A 15,189-nucleotide genomic window follows, 5' to 3' on the forward strand; every position below is an offset into this window, starting at 1 on the left:
CCCCCCCCCCCCCCCCCCCCATCCCCATGCAGATTCCTCCACCCTGCACCGGCAGGTTCGGCTTTTTAAAGCGACAGGCAACCAAAAAGGGGCAGGGGAGGGGCAGCGCCAGCCCCCTTTGCAGAGGGGCCTGTAACCGCAGGGGCCCGAGCTTGGGTCAGTCTGCAGGAGGCAGTGGGAACAGGAACCCTGTGCCCATTACCACCCAGGGCCAGGCTTCCCATAGCCACACTGGGCAGAATCCCCCCCGCCCCATACACATCAGCTGCCCCCCTGCACCATGGCCTTGCTATGGGTGAGCCAACAACAGGCAAGGCAACTCCCCCCACCCCCAGCCTACAGGGAAGGGTGAAATTGGGGTGTCACCGTGTAAACAGACAAAGCGATTGCTTAGGGCCCCGAGCAGCTCAAGGGGGGGCCCCCATTTGCTATTATTATTTTCATAAGAACATGCCTGTTTTAGTGTTGGGGGACCCCAAAATATTCCTGCTTATGCCCCCCCCCCCCCAAAGGGCTAGCACCACCACTGGGTGTCTCTTTCCTGGTTTTGGTTAAAAGCCTTCAGATCCCAGGGGCGGACAGATGTTTGGGGAAAATGCTATCCGAGTGGGCTGGATCTGCACCCCCAAAGCCATCCTAGCAACACCCGCCAGCAGCCTTAGCCATTGGGTGGTGTGTGTGTGTGTGTGGGGGGGGGGGGCAGACATCAGGCAAGTAGGGCTGCCAGGGGCTTTTAGGTTGACCCTGCAGATCAACTGTCTATTAGGAGAAAGGGGCGATCCTAGGACACCTCCTTCCTCCCCCCCCAGTGCAGATGGAGCAGCCGGACGCCCCAGCCACTGTGCACCATTGCCAACGTCCCCACCTGAAGGAGAGGTGACATGGCCTGCATCAGGATGTGCCCCACTTCCACTGGCAGCAGGACAAGTCCACCCCACCTGGTGACTTGGCCTGATGCTCTGGGCCGGCCCCCGCCACCTATGAGCCAACGCCGGCCAGCGTCTGGCCTAGCCACCAGGCCATCCCCACACAGGGCCTGGCAGGGCAGATAGAGAAACTCAGGGCCGAGACCAGCCACTGTTCTGAACGCCTGGGAGAACTCCCTGTTCGAGGGAGTCACCAGCCCACAGCTGCCTTGTAGGGCCAGATCCGCCCTCTCCAACCAGGCCTCCAGGGTCCCACTTTTGACCTTTGTCCCATGAACTCAGCGCTCTGCAATCCCCACCCGGCCCGGGAAGCCGCCCTTTGAGCTAGGCCATGGCAGGTTAATTACTCTGGTTCTGAGATATATTTTTTCCCCCCGCCCCCGTAACAAAGGATTTACGATGCTGATGCAATGCCAGGCAGGCGAGGTACCAGCTCGGCCGATAAGGCCCCCCAAGTGCATGCTGGGAAGGCTCCCGTCTTAAGTGAAAGTGCCGCTTCTGGATCAGTCATGCAGCTACCGCAGCATCAGGCAGGGAGCGAACCAGCTCCCAGCAGTCCTGCCTTTGAGAGGAGATTCATTGCTGACTAGGGCTGGGAGGGGTATTCCCCCACCGTGACCCGTTGCCTCCTCTTCGAGGCTCAGCCGGGCTGTTTGCTCCCCAATGCTCACAACTTTATACCCTCAGCTCCCACCCCAAAACCAGCCGCATCTTGACACGCCAGACGCCACGGGGACAGCACTGTGCCAGAACTGGCAAGATTCCCCCAGGGTGGCCCTGGCTGCCAACAAGCTCCAACCCGAGCCCGGCATTTTGATCCAAGGTGCCCCGGGCTTGCCACGCCAGGGGACCTGGCTTCTAGTCGGACAGCCGGAGACGATGGTGGGAAGATCAAGATCGCAGGGTTTTAATACCCCAGCTGGAGGATGTTGAGAGAGACAAGTGGACCAGGACTCCAACCCAGACAGGGGCTATGGGCTGGAATGGAGCCCATGTAACAGGTGCAACCGGCAATACAGCCACGCTCCTGATCAGAGACAGCCACACCAATTCTTTCAGATTCACTCCACATTTATACCCAGGTGGCACCACTCCACGGAGAGAGGGACCTGGTACAGGTTCGGTGCTTTGCCATCCCAGCCCCTTGCCACTCCAGCATGGGGCGACCAGGCCAATACAGAGACTGGGGGGAGGGGAGGGGGGAGCCGCCATATGTTGTCTAGCATCAAACTGTACCTGTCAGGCTTTCCTTTACGAGGTCTGGCAGGGGAGGCTCGGGCCAGAGCCGTAGGGAGCCGCATCCTTGTTTCTAGCCCCTCTGGGATGGGTGGGTCGCTCAGGCATTTGAGAGGAGCAGCTCCCCCAAGGGAAAGGCTGGGCATTATTCCCGCATTGCTCAGATCTCTTTCCCTTGCCTGGCAGCTGAGCAGATGGGCCGGCACATCCCTGCCTGCCTGGCCTGGAATCTCACTGCCACCCGATCCTGCGCCCCACTCCTGCCCCGGCGGTGACTAATTCACCCGGTTCTCTGGTGAATCACCGGCTGCGTGTAGGAAGAACCAGCCGCACAGATCCGGGGCCCAGCAGCCGGAGAAGCCATGTTCATCGCTAGTCTCATGCCACTGCGAGAGACCCACCCTGCCCAGCCGCCCCTGCATGGGGCAAACAGAGGGGGAAGCCAGGGGCTATTTTAGGAGACTAGAGAGCCTCTGGACTGATGCCACAGAAGAAGAGACAGGTCAAGGCTCCCCCCCCCCGTCCCCACAGGCGCTCCCTGCAAAGGACAGCTTCCCCTGAAGGGAGCCATTGTGAATGTATGCAGGGCAGCCTTTCCACCCAGCCGCAGTCATGCGGCAATGGCAGATTTCTCCCCCAACGCCCCCCATCCCACGGATCTTCGCCTGCAGTGGGGGGAAAAGCTGCATTTTCGTCCTGGGGGGGGGGGGAAGGGCCGCCCTGTAGATCCGCGGTTATTTCAGGGGGGGGGGGGGGGGGCTGGGAGCCAGCCCTTCTGCCCACTCTCCACACTGCAGCAAACAGCTGCTCGGTGTGTCCTTCTCCAGGCAGGCGGGATCGGGGCACAGAAAGGACTTGGGGTGGGCAAGGGGGGTACCCCAGCCAGACCCCCCACCCAGATTGAGCACAGAATTACAAGCTGTCCGATCCGGTTACCAGCCCCACACTCAAGCGCCTAGTAAGGGGTCCCCCCAATCAGCAGGGCACTGACAGAGGTGGGGGTCGCACTGGACTTGGGACCCTGGCAGGGAAATCCAAACCAGTGGGTAAAGGGGGTGTCCCAGAGCCCCTACCCGCCCCAGCAGGGTCAGGGCTGAGATCCTGCGGACCCACCACCCCAGCTCCCCCCTAGGGGTCCCGATCCCCAGCGGCCTTCATGCCCCCACCCCCAGGGCCCCGCCCTGACCTTGGCCCCGATCTGGTTGCCGCATTGCCCGGCCTGTAGGTGCACGATCTCCCGCATGGTCTCGCTCCGTCTGCGGCTCTCCCCTTAATCCTTCAGCGGCCTCGCATGCGCCTTTAAATGGAGCCCGGGGGAGACGGGGAGGGGCGGGACAGCCGGAGCCGATGCGCAATTTGCGCATGGGCCGGAGCTGCCTGGCTGCTCCCCCCACGCGTGATACACCTCGCTGCGCGCGCCCGGAGCTGCACCCCGGCTCCAGTGCGCCCCGGAGCCCCTCTCCATGCAGCGCGCCCCCCCCCACGGATGCACCCCGGCTACTTCTCCCCCCAAAAGCGCCCCGCAGCCCCGCTCCATGCGTACCCCTGCTCCTTTCCCTCATGCGCCCTGCACCCACGCGTGCATCGGGCCCCCCCGTGCTCCTGCAACCGGTGTCTTTAACCCCTCCTGTGCCCTGCATTCCTCTCCATGCATCCGGTGTCCCTAATAGCTTCTGAGTTCCCAGGCCCTGCCTTCGGCGCCCCAAACTGCCCCAGCACTCAGCGTCCGCACTCTCACCTGCACCCCCATGCATGGTCTGCAGACTCTCCCAGCCTGCTGCACCTTGCCCCCCCAAATTCTCCATACCCTCAACTACAGCATCACCTACATCCCCTCGCCCTGCACCCCACACCCAATAACCCCATGCACTCTGCAACCCCGGCCTGGGCTCACCCAAGACTCCACCCATCCTGGAAGAAAGCTGTGCTCTGCTTACCCCCCAGATGAATGTGGGGTTTATTAAGTTTTCCTTGGGATTTACTGAAGGGGGGTGGGGGTCTGCGGTGTGAGGGGGAAGAGAGGTGGAAAAAAGTGGGGGAGCTCCTATAAGGCTGAGATAGAAAACAGGGTGCAGGGGGTGCCAAGCAGGAAAGATGGGGTGCAGGGGGTGCCAAGCAGGAAAGATGAGGTGTTCTAGAGTAACAGACCAGGGTGGAGCACAGGGAAAGTAGGCCAAAAGTACCAGTTTTCCCTGAGTACTGTGCTCTGGAGGGAAGTGATATGTCCCAGGGGAACAGCCCAAGTGCTGGGACTGGATGTATCCTGCCCGCTCGGGAGTGCTGATGACCTCACTCCTTCACCGTTAGCATTGCCAGGTAGATCAGAGCAGGAAGGGGCCCATCTAGGCCAGTACCTGGCCACCGGTTGCTCCAGATTAGGGGATAGGTTCATCTAGATCAGCCTCACCTGTGTGGGGGAGAGGAACTGGTGCCCCTTAGAGGAGAAACAACGAGGAGTCTTTGTGGCACCTTAGAGACTAACAACTTTATTTGGGCATAAACTTTTGTGGGCTAGAACCCACTTCATCGGATGCATGGAGTGGAAAATACAGTAGGAAGATATATCTATAGCGGTACATGAAAAGATGGGAGTTGCCTTACCCAGTGGGGGGTTGAGACAAATCAATTAAAGTGGGCGATTATCAACAGGAGGAAAAAAATCACTTTTGAAGTGGTAATCAGGGTGGCTCATTTCAAACAGTTAACAAGAAGGTGTGAGTACCAGTAGGGGCAAATTAGCATGGAGAAATTAGTTTTTGTAGTGACCCCATCCACTGTCAGTCTTTATTCAGGTCTGAATTTTTTCATATACTGTGGTATATATCTTCCTACTGTATTTTCCACCCCGTGCATCCGATGAAGTGGGTTCTAGCCCATGAAAGCTTATGCCCAAATAAATGTGTTAGTCTCTAAGGCGCCACGAGGACTCCTCGTTGTTTTTGCTGACACAGACTAACACGGCTACCCCTCTGAAACCTTATAGGGGAAAGGCCCCAGATCCCATTCCCAGCCCCCCTGAGCCAGCCAGTCCCCCACCCAGAATCTAGATCAGAGCCAGTGTCCCCTACAGGGGAAAGACCCCCAGATCCTATCCCCCCGGGCTGGGGCTGGAGCTGAGCCAGTGCCCCCTAGAGGGGAAGGCCTCTCATGCCTTTATGTGGATGGAAATTAAAGGCTAAACCACACAGCTCCAAATGATTACAGCTGCACTCCAGCGCCATCCTCAGCCTTGTTGCTACAAACAAGCCCTTGCTTTGCCTCTGGGTGTTAAATTGTGGGAGTTTCCCCTCTTGATTTTCCTGCGCACCCCAAGTGGAAGCCTCAGAAAACATAGCTGAGTGACAGTATACGTTAAAACCAGACCAATATGGCAGCATTGGAATTGCTCTGTGCCTTCGCAGCTCTGAGAGTACTAGTTGTGACAGTCTGTACGCCTATGTTCACCCCTTTCATAGACAGGTGATGAATTTTGTACAAAGTATGCCTCGTGAGGTATCATCCGAAAACTCATAATTCGCTGAACATTATTGTATTGAAGAAATATGTGTGGCAGCATTGGGTATAAAGATGTAGAGTTCCACTGTAGGAGACTACTGAGGCCATGTCTACACTAACAAGCTTCCGGTGGCACAGCTGTATCGTGTAGCCGTGTTATGCCCATGGGAGAGAGCTCTCCCATTGACATCATAAATACAACTTAACGAGTGGGAGAGCGTCTCCCGCCGACATAGCACTGTGCACATGAGCCCTTATGCCAGCAAAATTTATGTCACTCAGGGGGGTGGTTTTTTCACAACCCTGAGCGAAAAAAGTTTTGCCGACATAAGGGCTAGTGTAGACGTGGCCTAAGACAGGTTCCAAGCAAGGACAAACCAGTTGCCTAGAGACAAAAACTGGCCCAGGCCTCAGCCTGGTGTCAATGAAATCCAGTGGACCATCACCTAGTTAAGTGGCCGTTCTTTGGCAGGAAAGAGGGTGTGAGCACCAAAATCTACATCTGGACAAAGAAACAGCTGGGAGTTCCCCTCCACTCAGGCTTTCTGTGTCATCAACCCCAGCTGGAGTTGTTTCTTGAGAGGACGTTAAGAGGAGAAAGCAATCCGCCCAAATGATCTGTTTACCAGTGGTGTAGAAAAGAAGGGGTACTGGACTGGGGGAGATCCTGCCTGAACGAATCAGCCAGTTTGAGTACAGCTGTTGTAACGGACCGTGAGAGAGTTCTTTGCTTGGTTAAGTTTGGTATTAGCTGTGTTGCACCTTTTATTTCTTTGTAACTGATCCTGACTTCCATGCCTCATTGCTTGTAATCCCTTAAAATCTCTCTTCTGTAGTCAATACATTTGCTTTGCTGTGGGCTGTAGTCCACGAAAGCTTATGCTCTAATAAATTTGTTAGTCTCTAAGGTGCCACAAGTACTCCTGTTCTTCTTTTTGCTTTGCTGTGTTATCTAAACCAGTGTGTTTGGATTGAAGTGTTTGGGGAAACGTCATTTGGGAGAACAGGATTTGGGCATGTCTTTTTCTATTGATAAATGATGGATTTTCTATGAGCTCGTGTTGTCCTGGACTGGAGGGTGCTGGGCAGTGCAAGACACACATTTCTAGGGGAAAGGCTGGGCCTGGGAGTTTGCTGGCGTTGCCGTGCTGTGTAACTCACAAGTGGTTGGCTCGAGCACTCATACAGAATCGCGGGGAGAGATTTACATGCTGGTGGCTGGGTGTGAGCAGACCAGGAGTGGCAGCGAAGCTGTGTAAAAGGCCCCCCCGATTGGAGAATTGAGAGAACGCAACAATCCAAATCATACCCTGGGTAATGGGACACCAATTCACCAGAAATGGGGTCTTCTGATCCCTGTAGGATCCCCAGGCTACCCCCCTGCCCAGGCCAAGCCCCTGTCATGGAGGAGGCAGAATTTGCCCCATGAAGTAGCCTGTCCCTTCATTGCTCCTGGGGCCTGTTCCCTGCCCAGGAGACTGTTCATAGCAGGCTCCTGCGGGCATCTCCAAGGTTAGCACCCCCTGCTGCCAGTCTAGTGCATGCTGGGAACTGGTCACCCCCCCAGTGCGTGGTGCCCCCTCTAGTCACATTCACCCCAGTGCATGCTGGGAACTGGCCACCCCACAGTGCATGGTGCCCCCTCTAGTCACATTCACCCCAGTACATGCTGGGAATTGCCCACCCTATAGAGCCTGGTACCCTTACAGCCTGTTCACTCCAGTGCATTCTGGGACTCCAAGTGCATGCTGGGAATCTCTCATACCACAATGCACAGAGCCCACTGTATCCAGGGTGCTGAAACCAATGGGGCAGCCGGTGTTCTGGGGTGGGGTGGGGGCTACTGGACCGGCTGGCGAGGGCAGCTGTGAGGGGATGTGCATTGCAGGTGTTGCAGGCTTTGGTTTCTCACAGCCCCTCCTGGCTGCTGTACATGGGGCCAGAGCCTCTAGGCTTATTTGGGCTGGATGGAGAAAGGCAGCTGGATTGGAATCTTAGCACTAAGGACAGTCCCCTCACTTACCCCAAACCAGCCCCCCGCCCCCTCCATCTGCCCCAACCACCCGGGACAGCTGCCTCCGACCTGCCCCAAACTATCCCACCTGATCCAAACAACCTGGGAGAGCCCCCCCAACCTGCCCCAAACTATCCCTCCTGCCCCAACCACCCAGGACAGCCCCCCACCCCCACATCTGTCCCAACCACCCGGGGCAGCTGCCTCCGACCCACCCCAAACTATCCCACCTGCCCCAATCACCCGGTGATACCAGTCAGCTCTGTGTTCTTGGGGAACCAGGGCGCAGTATCCAGCCTGTCTGACTCATGAAGGACACCCCCCTCCCCACCTCTGCTTGGACCAAAACCGATCCGAGAAAAGACTTGCAGAGAACAATGAAGGGCGTTGGGAGACACACCTAGACCCCTCCTGACAAGGGTGACAAGATTAAGACATCTCCATTAGCATACAGAATGGAGAGCAGAGACCACTCCCCTCGCCCCATCTGCATGAAAGGTGGGACAGGGAGACATCTCAATTTGCACAAGGAATCCTTGATTGATATCCAAAATACTGAAGCTGCCTAGTTGCATTGTGAGCTCCCTGGAAGAAAACACCACCCATAGCCAAGAGTGTTCAGCTCCTATTGTCTAGCCTAAAGAAAACCCTTGAGTCCTCAGTTTACCTATAAACAAATCTAGTGTTCTCCCTTCAACCATTGTATCTTCTCGAGAAAAATCCCTACTCACCCTCCAGTCAGGGTTCTGATGCTTAGATCCAAACTAGGCATCAGTTCCACTGGGACTCCATCTTCTCCTGACTGACCGTGCTGGGGGCTCTGCCTGTCTCCTGCCCTCAGGACCCTGAGTGACCACCATCACCTGGGAACCCCGACCAGTTCAAGCTTCAGGGAGTGGTGAGATTCCCCTCCCCCCTTCTCTGTTTTCCTTTCTACCTTAGGTATCAACCTTTAATAATGTATGTTATGGTCGTTTAGCCTGTCTTGTGTAGTTATCACTAGTATTCAATAAATAACTTGTATGGTTAAGTTATGCGTCTCTCTCTCTTGGTTTACTTTACTCTTTTGTGTTTTTAGCTTCCCGCATTCACTCCACAGCAATGCTTCTTTTACCTACGCTAAAAGATCCCTGCAGCGCCCAAAATCCTGTGGGGTTTGCTCATCAGGTAGGTTACTGCCAGTACAATTGTGAGGTGAGAGGGGGGATAGGGATGTGCCTGTTGCACCGGGCGCTGCCCAGACACAGTGACAGCCCATTCCTGCCCGGGGGGTGCCGGTGTCTCCCTGGTGCCAGTGACCGATGCACAGTGCTGTCCGGTTGCTTTGCGTCCAATGGGCCCCTTGCTCAGCCATTAGCACCTGCTCTAAGAGCCACAGTGGCTGGGGTCAGCCCTGCCTGGGGGGCGATGGGGGATGACCCTGTGTGGGGGCTTGTGGGATGGGGACCCAGGTTAGGGCAGGATGCAACAGGTGGCGAGAGCAGGGCAGTGGGAGGCTGAGGGTTACCAGCCCCAGCTCTGAGCTCCCCGGAGGCCCCGGCTCTGGCCTACTCCTTTCCCTAGAGATTTCTCTCACACGGGAGTGTTTGGGGCGGGTTCCCAGTCAGCCCCCCCCCTCCCTAGTGGCTCTAGTGGGGCTGCCCAGCAGGAGCTAGGTGGGGGGGGAGTTATTTCTGGTTCTAGCCACAAGAATCTGGGATTGGTTTGGGAAGAGCCAGATGGGGTTGGGGGGGTGGGGGTCCAGTCCCCTCCCAGTGTTTGGAAGAGGTTGCAGAGCTGATGCTGGGGATGCTTTACCACCCTTCTCCCCCCAGACCTGTGGGTCACCTGAATCAGGACACGTTGTGTTTACAAAGCTGCTTGGCTCAACATGCGCACTGGTTCTGCAGGGCCCACACAAGGGTTGCACTGCCCCCAGCTGAGCCCTGCTGCATTCGTTCCACCTCTGGCTCAGGGGTTAACTTTGGCTAGGGACCTCGCGCCACCTAGTGGGCATCGAGCTGTTGCGACACCCCGGGGTGAGCCAGGACTTTTTCAAGGCCTGGGTCACTTATTAAGATGGGAGATTCTTTGGGATAATTCACGATTAATTAGTATTAATTACCGTTGATGAATAGAGTATTAATAGTAATTAGTGAGGCCCCCTCTCCCCAGGCACTACAAACAGCATGATGGATAGGTAGAAGTCTATGAGGATACCTAGCTAGCTAGGTGTGTATAGGGATAGGTAGGTAGATAGATGGGTGTGTATAGAGATGGATGGATGAAGGTGTATAGGGATAGATAGATAGTGTAACAAGCCTTGTAGATGGGGGAAGCAGTAGATGTGGTATATCTTGACTTTAGTAAAGCTTTTGACACTATCTCGCATGACCTTCTCCTAAACAAACCAGGGAAATACAACCGAGATAGAGCTACTATATGGTGGGTGCAAAACTGGTTGGGAAACCGTTCCCAGAGAGTAGTTATCAGTGGTTCACAGTCATGCCGGAAGGACATAACGAGTGGGGTCTCGCAGGGATCGGTTCTGGGTCCGGTTCTGATCAATATCTTCCTCAATGATTTAGTTAATGGTATAGAGAGGACACTTATAAAGTTTGCGGACGATACCAAGCTGGGAGGGGCTGCAAGTGCTTTGGAGGATAGGATTAAAGTTCAAAATGATCTGGACAAACTGGAGAAATGGTCTGAAGTAAATAGGATGAAATTCAATAAGGACAAATGCAAAGAACTCCACTTAGGAAGGAATAAGCAGTTGCACACGCACAAACTGGGAAATGACTGCCTAGGAAGGAGTACGGCAGAAAGGGCTCTGGGGGTCAGAGTGGATCACAAGCTAAATATGAGTCAACAGTGTGATGCTGTTGCAAAAAACGCAAACATCATTCTGGGCTGTATTAGCAGGAGTGTTGTGAGCACGACACGAGAAGTCATTCTTCCGCTCTACTCCGCGCTCATTAGGCCTCAACCAGGGCTGGCCTTACCCTCAGGTGCCAGACTGTGGAGGGGCACCACTAGGACCCAGAGCGTAGAAAATTGTGTCTGCCGCTGGTGCGTATGTATTCTCTCTGCTCTCGATGCACAGAGATGGTGGAGTGCTGTGCTGGAGGAAGGAGGGCACAAGAGACATAACAGGTGGGCAGGAGAAAAGATAAGAGGGAAGAACAGAAAGCAGCGGGAGCTGCAGGGAGAGAGAGAGGAGAAGCCTCTTATGTACCTCTCCAGCACCCCCAGGAGCCTGGACTGATTCACACCAACTTCTCAGGGAGCTTCCTGTTTCCTGCTGCTTCCCTGAACCCACTTGAGGAGAACAGGCAGTCAACTGAAATAGTAGGAGCCAGTTAGGCCCTTAAGACGATGACATCTTCCCTCCCTCAGGCCCTGCTACCAGCCTGCTTATTTGTCCCCTTCAACTGAGTGTTGAGAGCCACTATAGCTGGCACCGAACAGCAGTCATGAGTGAAAGAAGAAAACGCCCCTCTGGGGCAGCATTCAGAAGAAGCAAGCAAGCAAAGGAAGCTTTTCTATCTAAGCAGGAAGGAGCTCTTCTGAGATACACAGACACAAATGTTCCCGGTGAGCCTTCCGGCCCCAGTGAGTGGTGAGGAGACGCCTGATCTTCCAGTTAGTCAGAGCACAGGTGACCTGGCAGCTACTTCAGCATCCATATCTCCATCTCCAATGGATGGAACCCTGCACATTCCTGAAGAAAAGCGTCGCTCAGAGAAGAGTGTGGTGGAGGCACAAGAAACAGCTGCTACTTGAGTTCCTTAAGTCTAGATGATCCAGGACTGTGGACCCACTTGAGCAGTCGCCCGAGGGACTTCCTTGCACTGCATGGGCCACAGCAAGTGAAAAACTTCATGTTCCCCAAAGACAATGAAAATAGAAGTTTCCATCCAACACATTACTGGTGTGAAATCCCCAATGGTGACAAAGTAGAGAGGCCATGGCTTATGTACTCAAAAACCCAGAATGCTGCATACTGTTTTTGTTGCAAACTCTTCCAGTCTAATGTTACAGCCACATTGGGTTCTACGGGAACAAAGGACTGGAAAAATCTGGCTAGAAATCTGGCATGCCATGAGAAGGCAGCAAATCACCAGAGAGCATTCCACAGGTGGAAAGAACTTGAGATGAGACTAAGGTTAAAGGCCACCATAGATGATCAGCATCAAGAGAAGATTGCATCAGAGTCTCTTTACTGGCAAAATGTTCTGAAAAGGCTCATTGCCATTGTGAGAATGCTTGCTACCCAAAACCTAGCACTGCGTGGCACTTCAGATCAGCCGTACATGCCAAACAATGGAAACTTCCTTAAAATTGTGGAGCTGATGGCCGAGTTTGATGCTGTACTCCAGGAGCAGCTAAGAGTCACCACCCAAGAAATGTACACGCACCACTACCTTGGAAAAACAGTTCAAAATGAGATCATACAGTTACTGGCCATAAAAGTCAAACAGAGGATTGTGGCGGATCTGAAGTCAGCAAGATATGACTCTGTTATTCTGGACTGCACACCTGACATCAGCCATACGGAACAAATTACTTTATGGTGCGTTTTGTAACAACAACAGAACCTAGTGAAAATGTCCCTGCAATGGTGCCTGTCAGAGAGCTGTGACGGGTTGGATCACAGAAACCCCCTTGGGGCTGCCAACGGATGTGCCAAGACTACTTCTGCCCCTGCTTTTTTTGCCAGCTTGGGACTCCAGCACCCTGTTTTGTTGAGCCAGACATGTCAGTCTGCTTCTACACTGACCCAGGGTCTGAATCATGTGCCCCAGAGCTGCAGACTTAACTGAAAGCAACTTAAGAAGTGTTTCTGTTTTTAACACTCAGATGCTTAACTCCCAATGGGGTCGAAGCCCCAAATAAATTTGTTTTACCCTGTATAAAGCTTATACAGGGTAAATTCATAAATTGTTTGCCCTTTATAACACTGATAGAGAGATATGCACAGCTGTTTGCCCCCCCGCCCCAGGTATTAATACACACTTTGGATTAATGAATAAGTAAAAAGTGTTTTTATTAAATACATAAGGTAGGATTTAAGTGGTTCCAAGTAGTAGCAGACAGAACAAAGTGAATTGCCAAGCAAAATAAAATAGAACACACAAGTTTTAGCCTAGTACAGTAATAAAACTGAATACAGATAAAATCTCACCCTTAGATTTTTTTTTTTTTTTTAAACAACAACTTATTAACAGACTGGACGCCTTCCTAGTCTGGGCACAATGCTTTCCCCTGGTACAGCCCTTGTTCCAGCTCAGGTGGTAGCTAGGGGATTTTTCATGATGGCCACCCCCCTTTGTTCTGTTCCACCCACTTATATATCTTTTGCACAAGGCCGGAATCCTTTGTCCCTCTGGGTTCCCACCCCTCCTTCTCAATGGAAAAGCACCAGGTTAAAGATGGATTCCAGTTCAGGTGACATGCTCACATGTCACTCTAAGACCCCAAGCCTTCAATCCTCCCAGTCTGACTCAGAGGAAGGCTGCCTGTAAACAGAGCCGTCCACAGTCAATTGTCCTGGTTGATGGGAGCCATCAAGATTCCAATACACCATTAATGGCCCACACTTTGCGTAATTACAATAGGCCCTCAGAGTGATATTTCATATTTCTAGTTTCAGATACAAGAGTGTACATTTATACAAATAGGATGACCACACGTAGATTATAAGCTTTGTAATGATACCTTCCAAGAGACCTTTTGCATGAAGCATATTCCAGTGACATGATATTCACGCTCATCAGCATACTTTCATAAAATCATATAGAGTGCAACGTCACAAGACCATTTTCTAGAATTTCTTGCCATTGATGATACTACAGGAGCTGGTATGACAAATGTGCTTCTTAAAAAGCTGGAGGATACGGGAATTGTGATAGCTGCCATGAGAGGTCAGGGCTACGGTGCCAACATGAGAGGAAAGAACAGAGGAGTGCAGACACGGATCCGAGAGGTTTTTTTGTCCCCTGCGGTTCTCCTTCATTGAACTTGGTGGTCGGTGATGCAGCATCAGCTTCTAGTGAGGCTGCCGAATTTTTTAATGTAATTCAAAGCATCTATGTATTTTTCTCTGCATCAACTCATCGATGGCAAATTTTGAAGCAAGATCTGGGAACATCCTCTCTGACACTGAAACCACGGAGTGCCACACGATGGGAAAGTCGAGTGGAGGCGATAAAGCCTATCAAACACCACATTGGGATGATAGATGGTGCCATAGTTGCCATTATGGAGGATAATGGTATGACGGGTACTGTTTGTGGGAGAGCAGTGGCAGAGGGAAATGGAATCACCAGAAACATACATCACTTCACATTTCTGTGGGGCTTAGTGTTGTGGTATGACACACTGTTTGAAATAAATGTTGTAAGCAAGAGACTCCAAGGTGTTGACCTTGATCTATCTGGAGCAATGGAACAACTGGACAAAGCAAAGTCATACCTACAGTCTTACCGGTCAGATGAGGGATTTCAGACCGTTCTGAAGAGCGCACAGAAGTTGGCAGAAGAACTTCACACTGAAGCTATTTCCCCACCCATTCAAGAATACAAGAGTCACCGAAGAAGAAGACATTTTGATGACGAGGCACGGGATAATCCCATAAGAGACCCCAAACAACAATTCAAAGTTGAATTCTTTAACGAGGTGCGAGATTGTGCAATACAGTCAGCTGAAGAACGTTTCATGCAGCTCAAGGAACACGGCAGTATATTTGGGATGTTGTAGGATATTCCCAAACTCCTCACTATACCTGAAGAAGGCCTACACCAGCAATGCAGGGCACTGGAGACAGTGTTGACACATGATGACGTGCGCGATATTGATGCGAGTGATTTAGGTGATGAACCGAAACCCTTTCAAGATACATTTCAGCCGGATCAACTCCAAAGGCTGTTCTGGAATATCTGTGCACAAATAAGATGACCTCCCTCTTTCCAAATGCTTTTGTTGCTCTGTGCATACTTCTAACACGTCCTGTCACCGTTGCCAGTGGACAACGCAGCTGCTCCAAGCTGAAGTTAATAAAAACACATCTACGCTCCACAGTGACACAGGAGAGGCCGGTCGCTCTTGCAACCATCTCAATAGAGCAGAGGTGGGCAAACTACAGCCTGTGGGCCACATACGACCCACGGGCCCATCCTGCCCAGCCCCTGAGCTCCCGGCCGGGGAAGCTAGCCCCCGGCCCCTCCCCCACAGCCACGCCACCGCGTGGGCAGCGCTCTGGGCGGCAGGGTTGCGTGCTTCTGCCGAGCTGCATGGCAGTGTGTCTGGCTCCCGGCGGGCGGCGCAGCTGCCAGATGTGCTGCTCTGAGCGGCATGGTAAGGGGGCCGGTGCTGGGGGGTTGGATAAGGGGCGGAAGTTGCGGGGGGCAGTCAGGGGACGGGGAATGGGGGGATTGGATAAGCATGGGAGTCCCACGGGGCCTGTCAGGGGGCTGGGGTGTGGATAGGGGTCAGGGGATGGGGAACAGGGGGGTTGAATAGGCATAGGGTCCCTGT

General features: G+C 53.3%; 1 protein-coding gene across 1 annotated transcript in view; it reads right to left on the bottom strand.

The window, feature by feature from the left end:
- The window catches only part of TUBB4A (tubulin beta 4A class IVa), a 10,140-nt gene extending 6,642 nt beyond the window's left edge, over window positions 1–3,498 (bottom strand). The window contains exon 1 of the mRNA XM_034792348.1: window positions 3,349–3,498. Within this exon, the coding sequence (XP_034648239.1) occupies window positions 3,349–3,405 (57 nt within the window). The 5' untranslated portion in view covers window positions 3,406–3,498. The remainder of the gene's footprint in view (window positions 1–3,348) is intronic.
- Between the last annotated feature and the right edge of the window lie 11,691 nt (window positions 3,499–15,189).

This window comes from Trachemys scripta, chromosome 16 (genome assembly GCF_013100865.1).
Source record: "Trachemys scripta elegans isolate TJP31775 chromosome 16, CAS_Tse_1.0, whole genome shotgun sequence".
In the NCBI taxonomy this organism is placed as follows: domain Eukaryota; kingdom Metazoa; phylum Chordata; order Testudines; family Emydidae; genus Trachemys; species Trachemys scripta.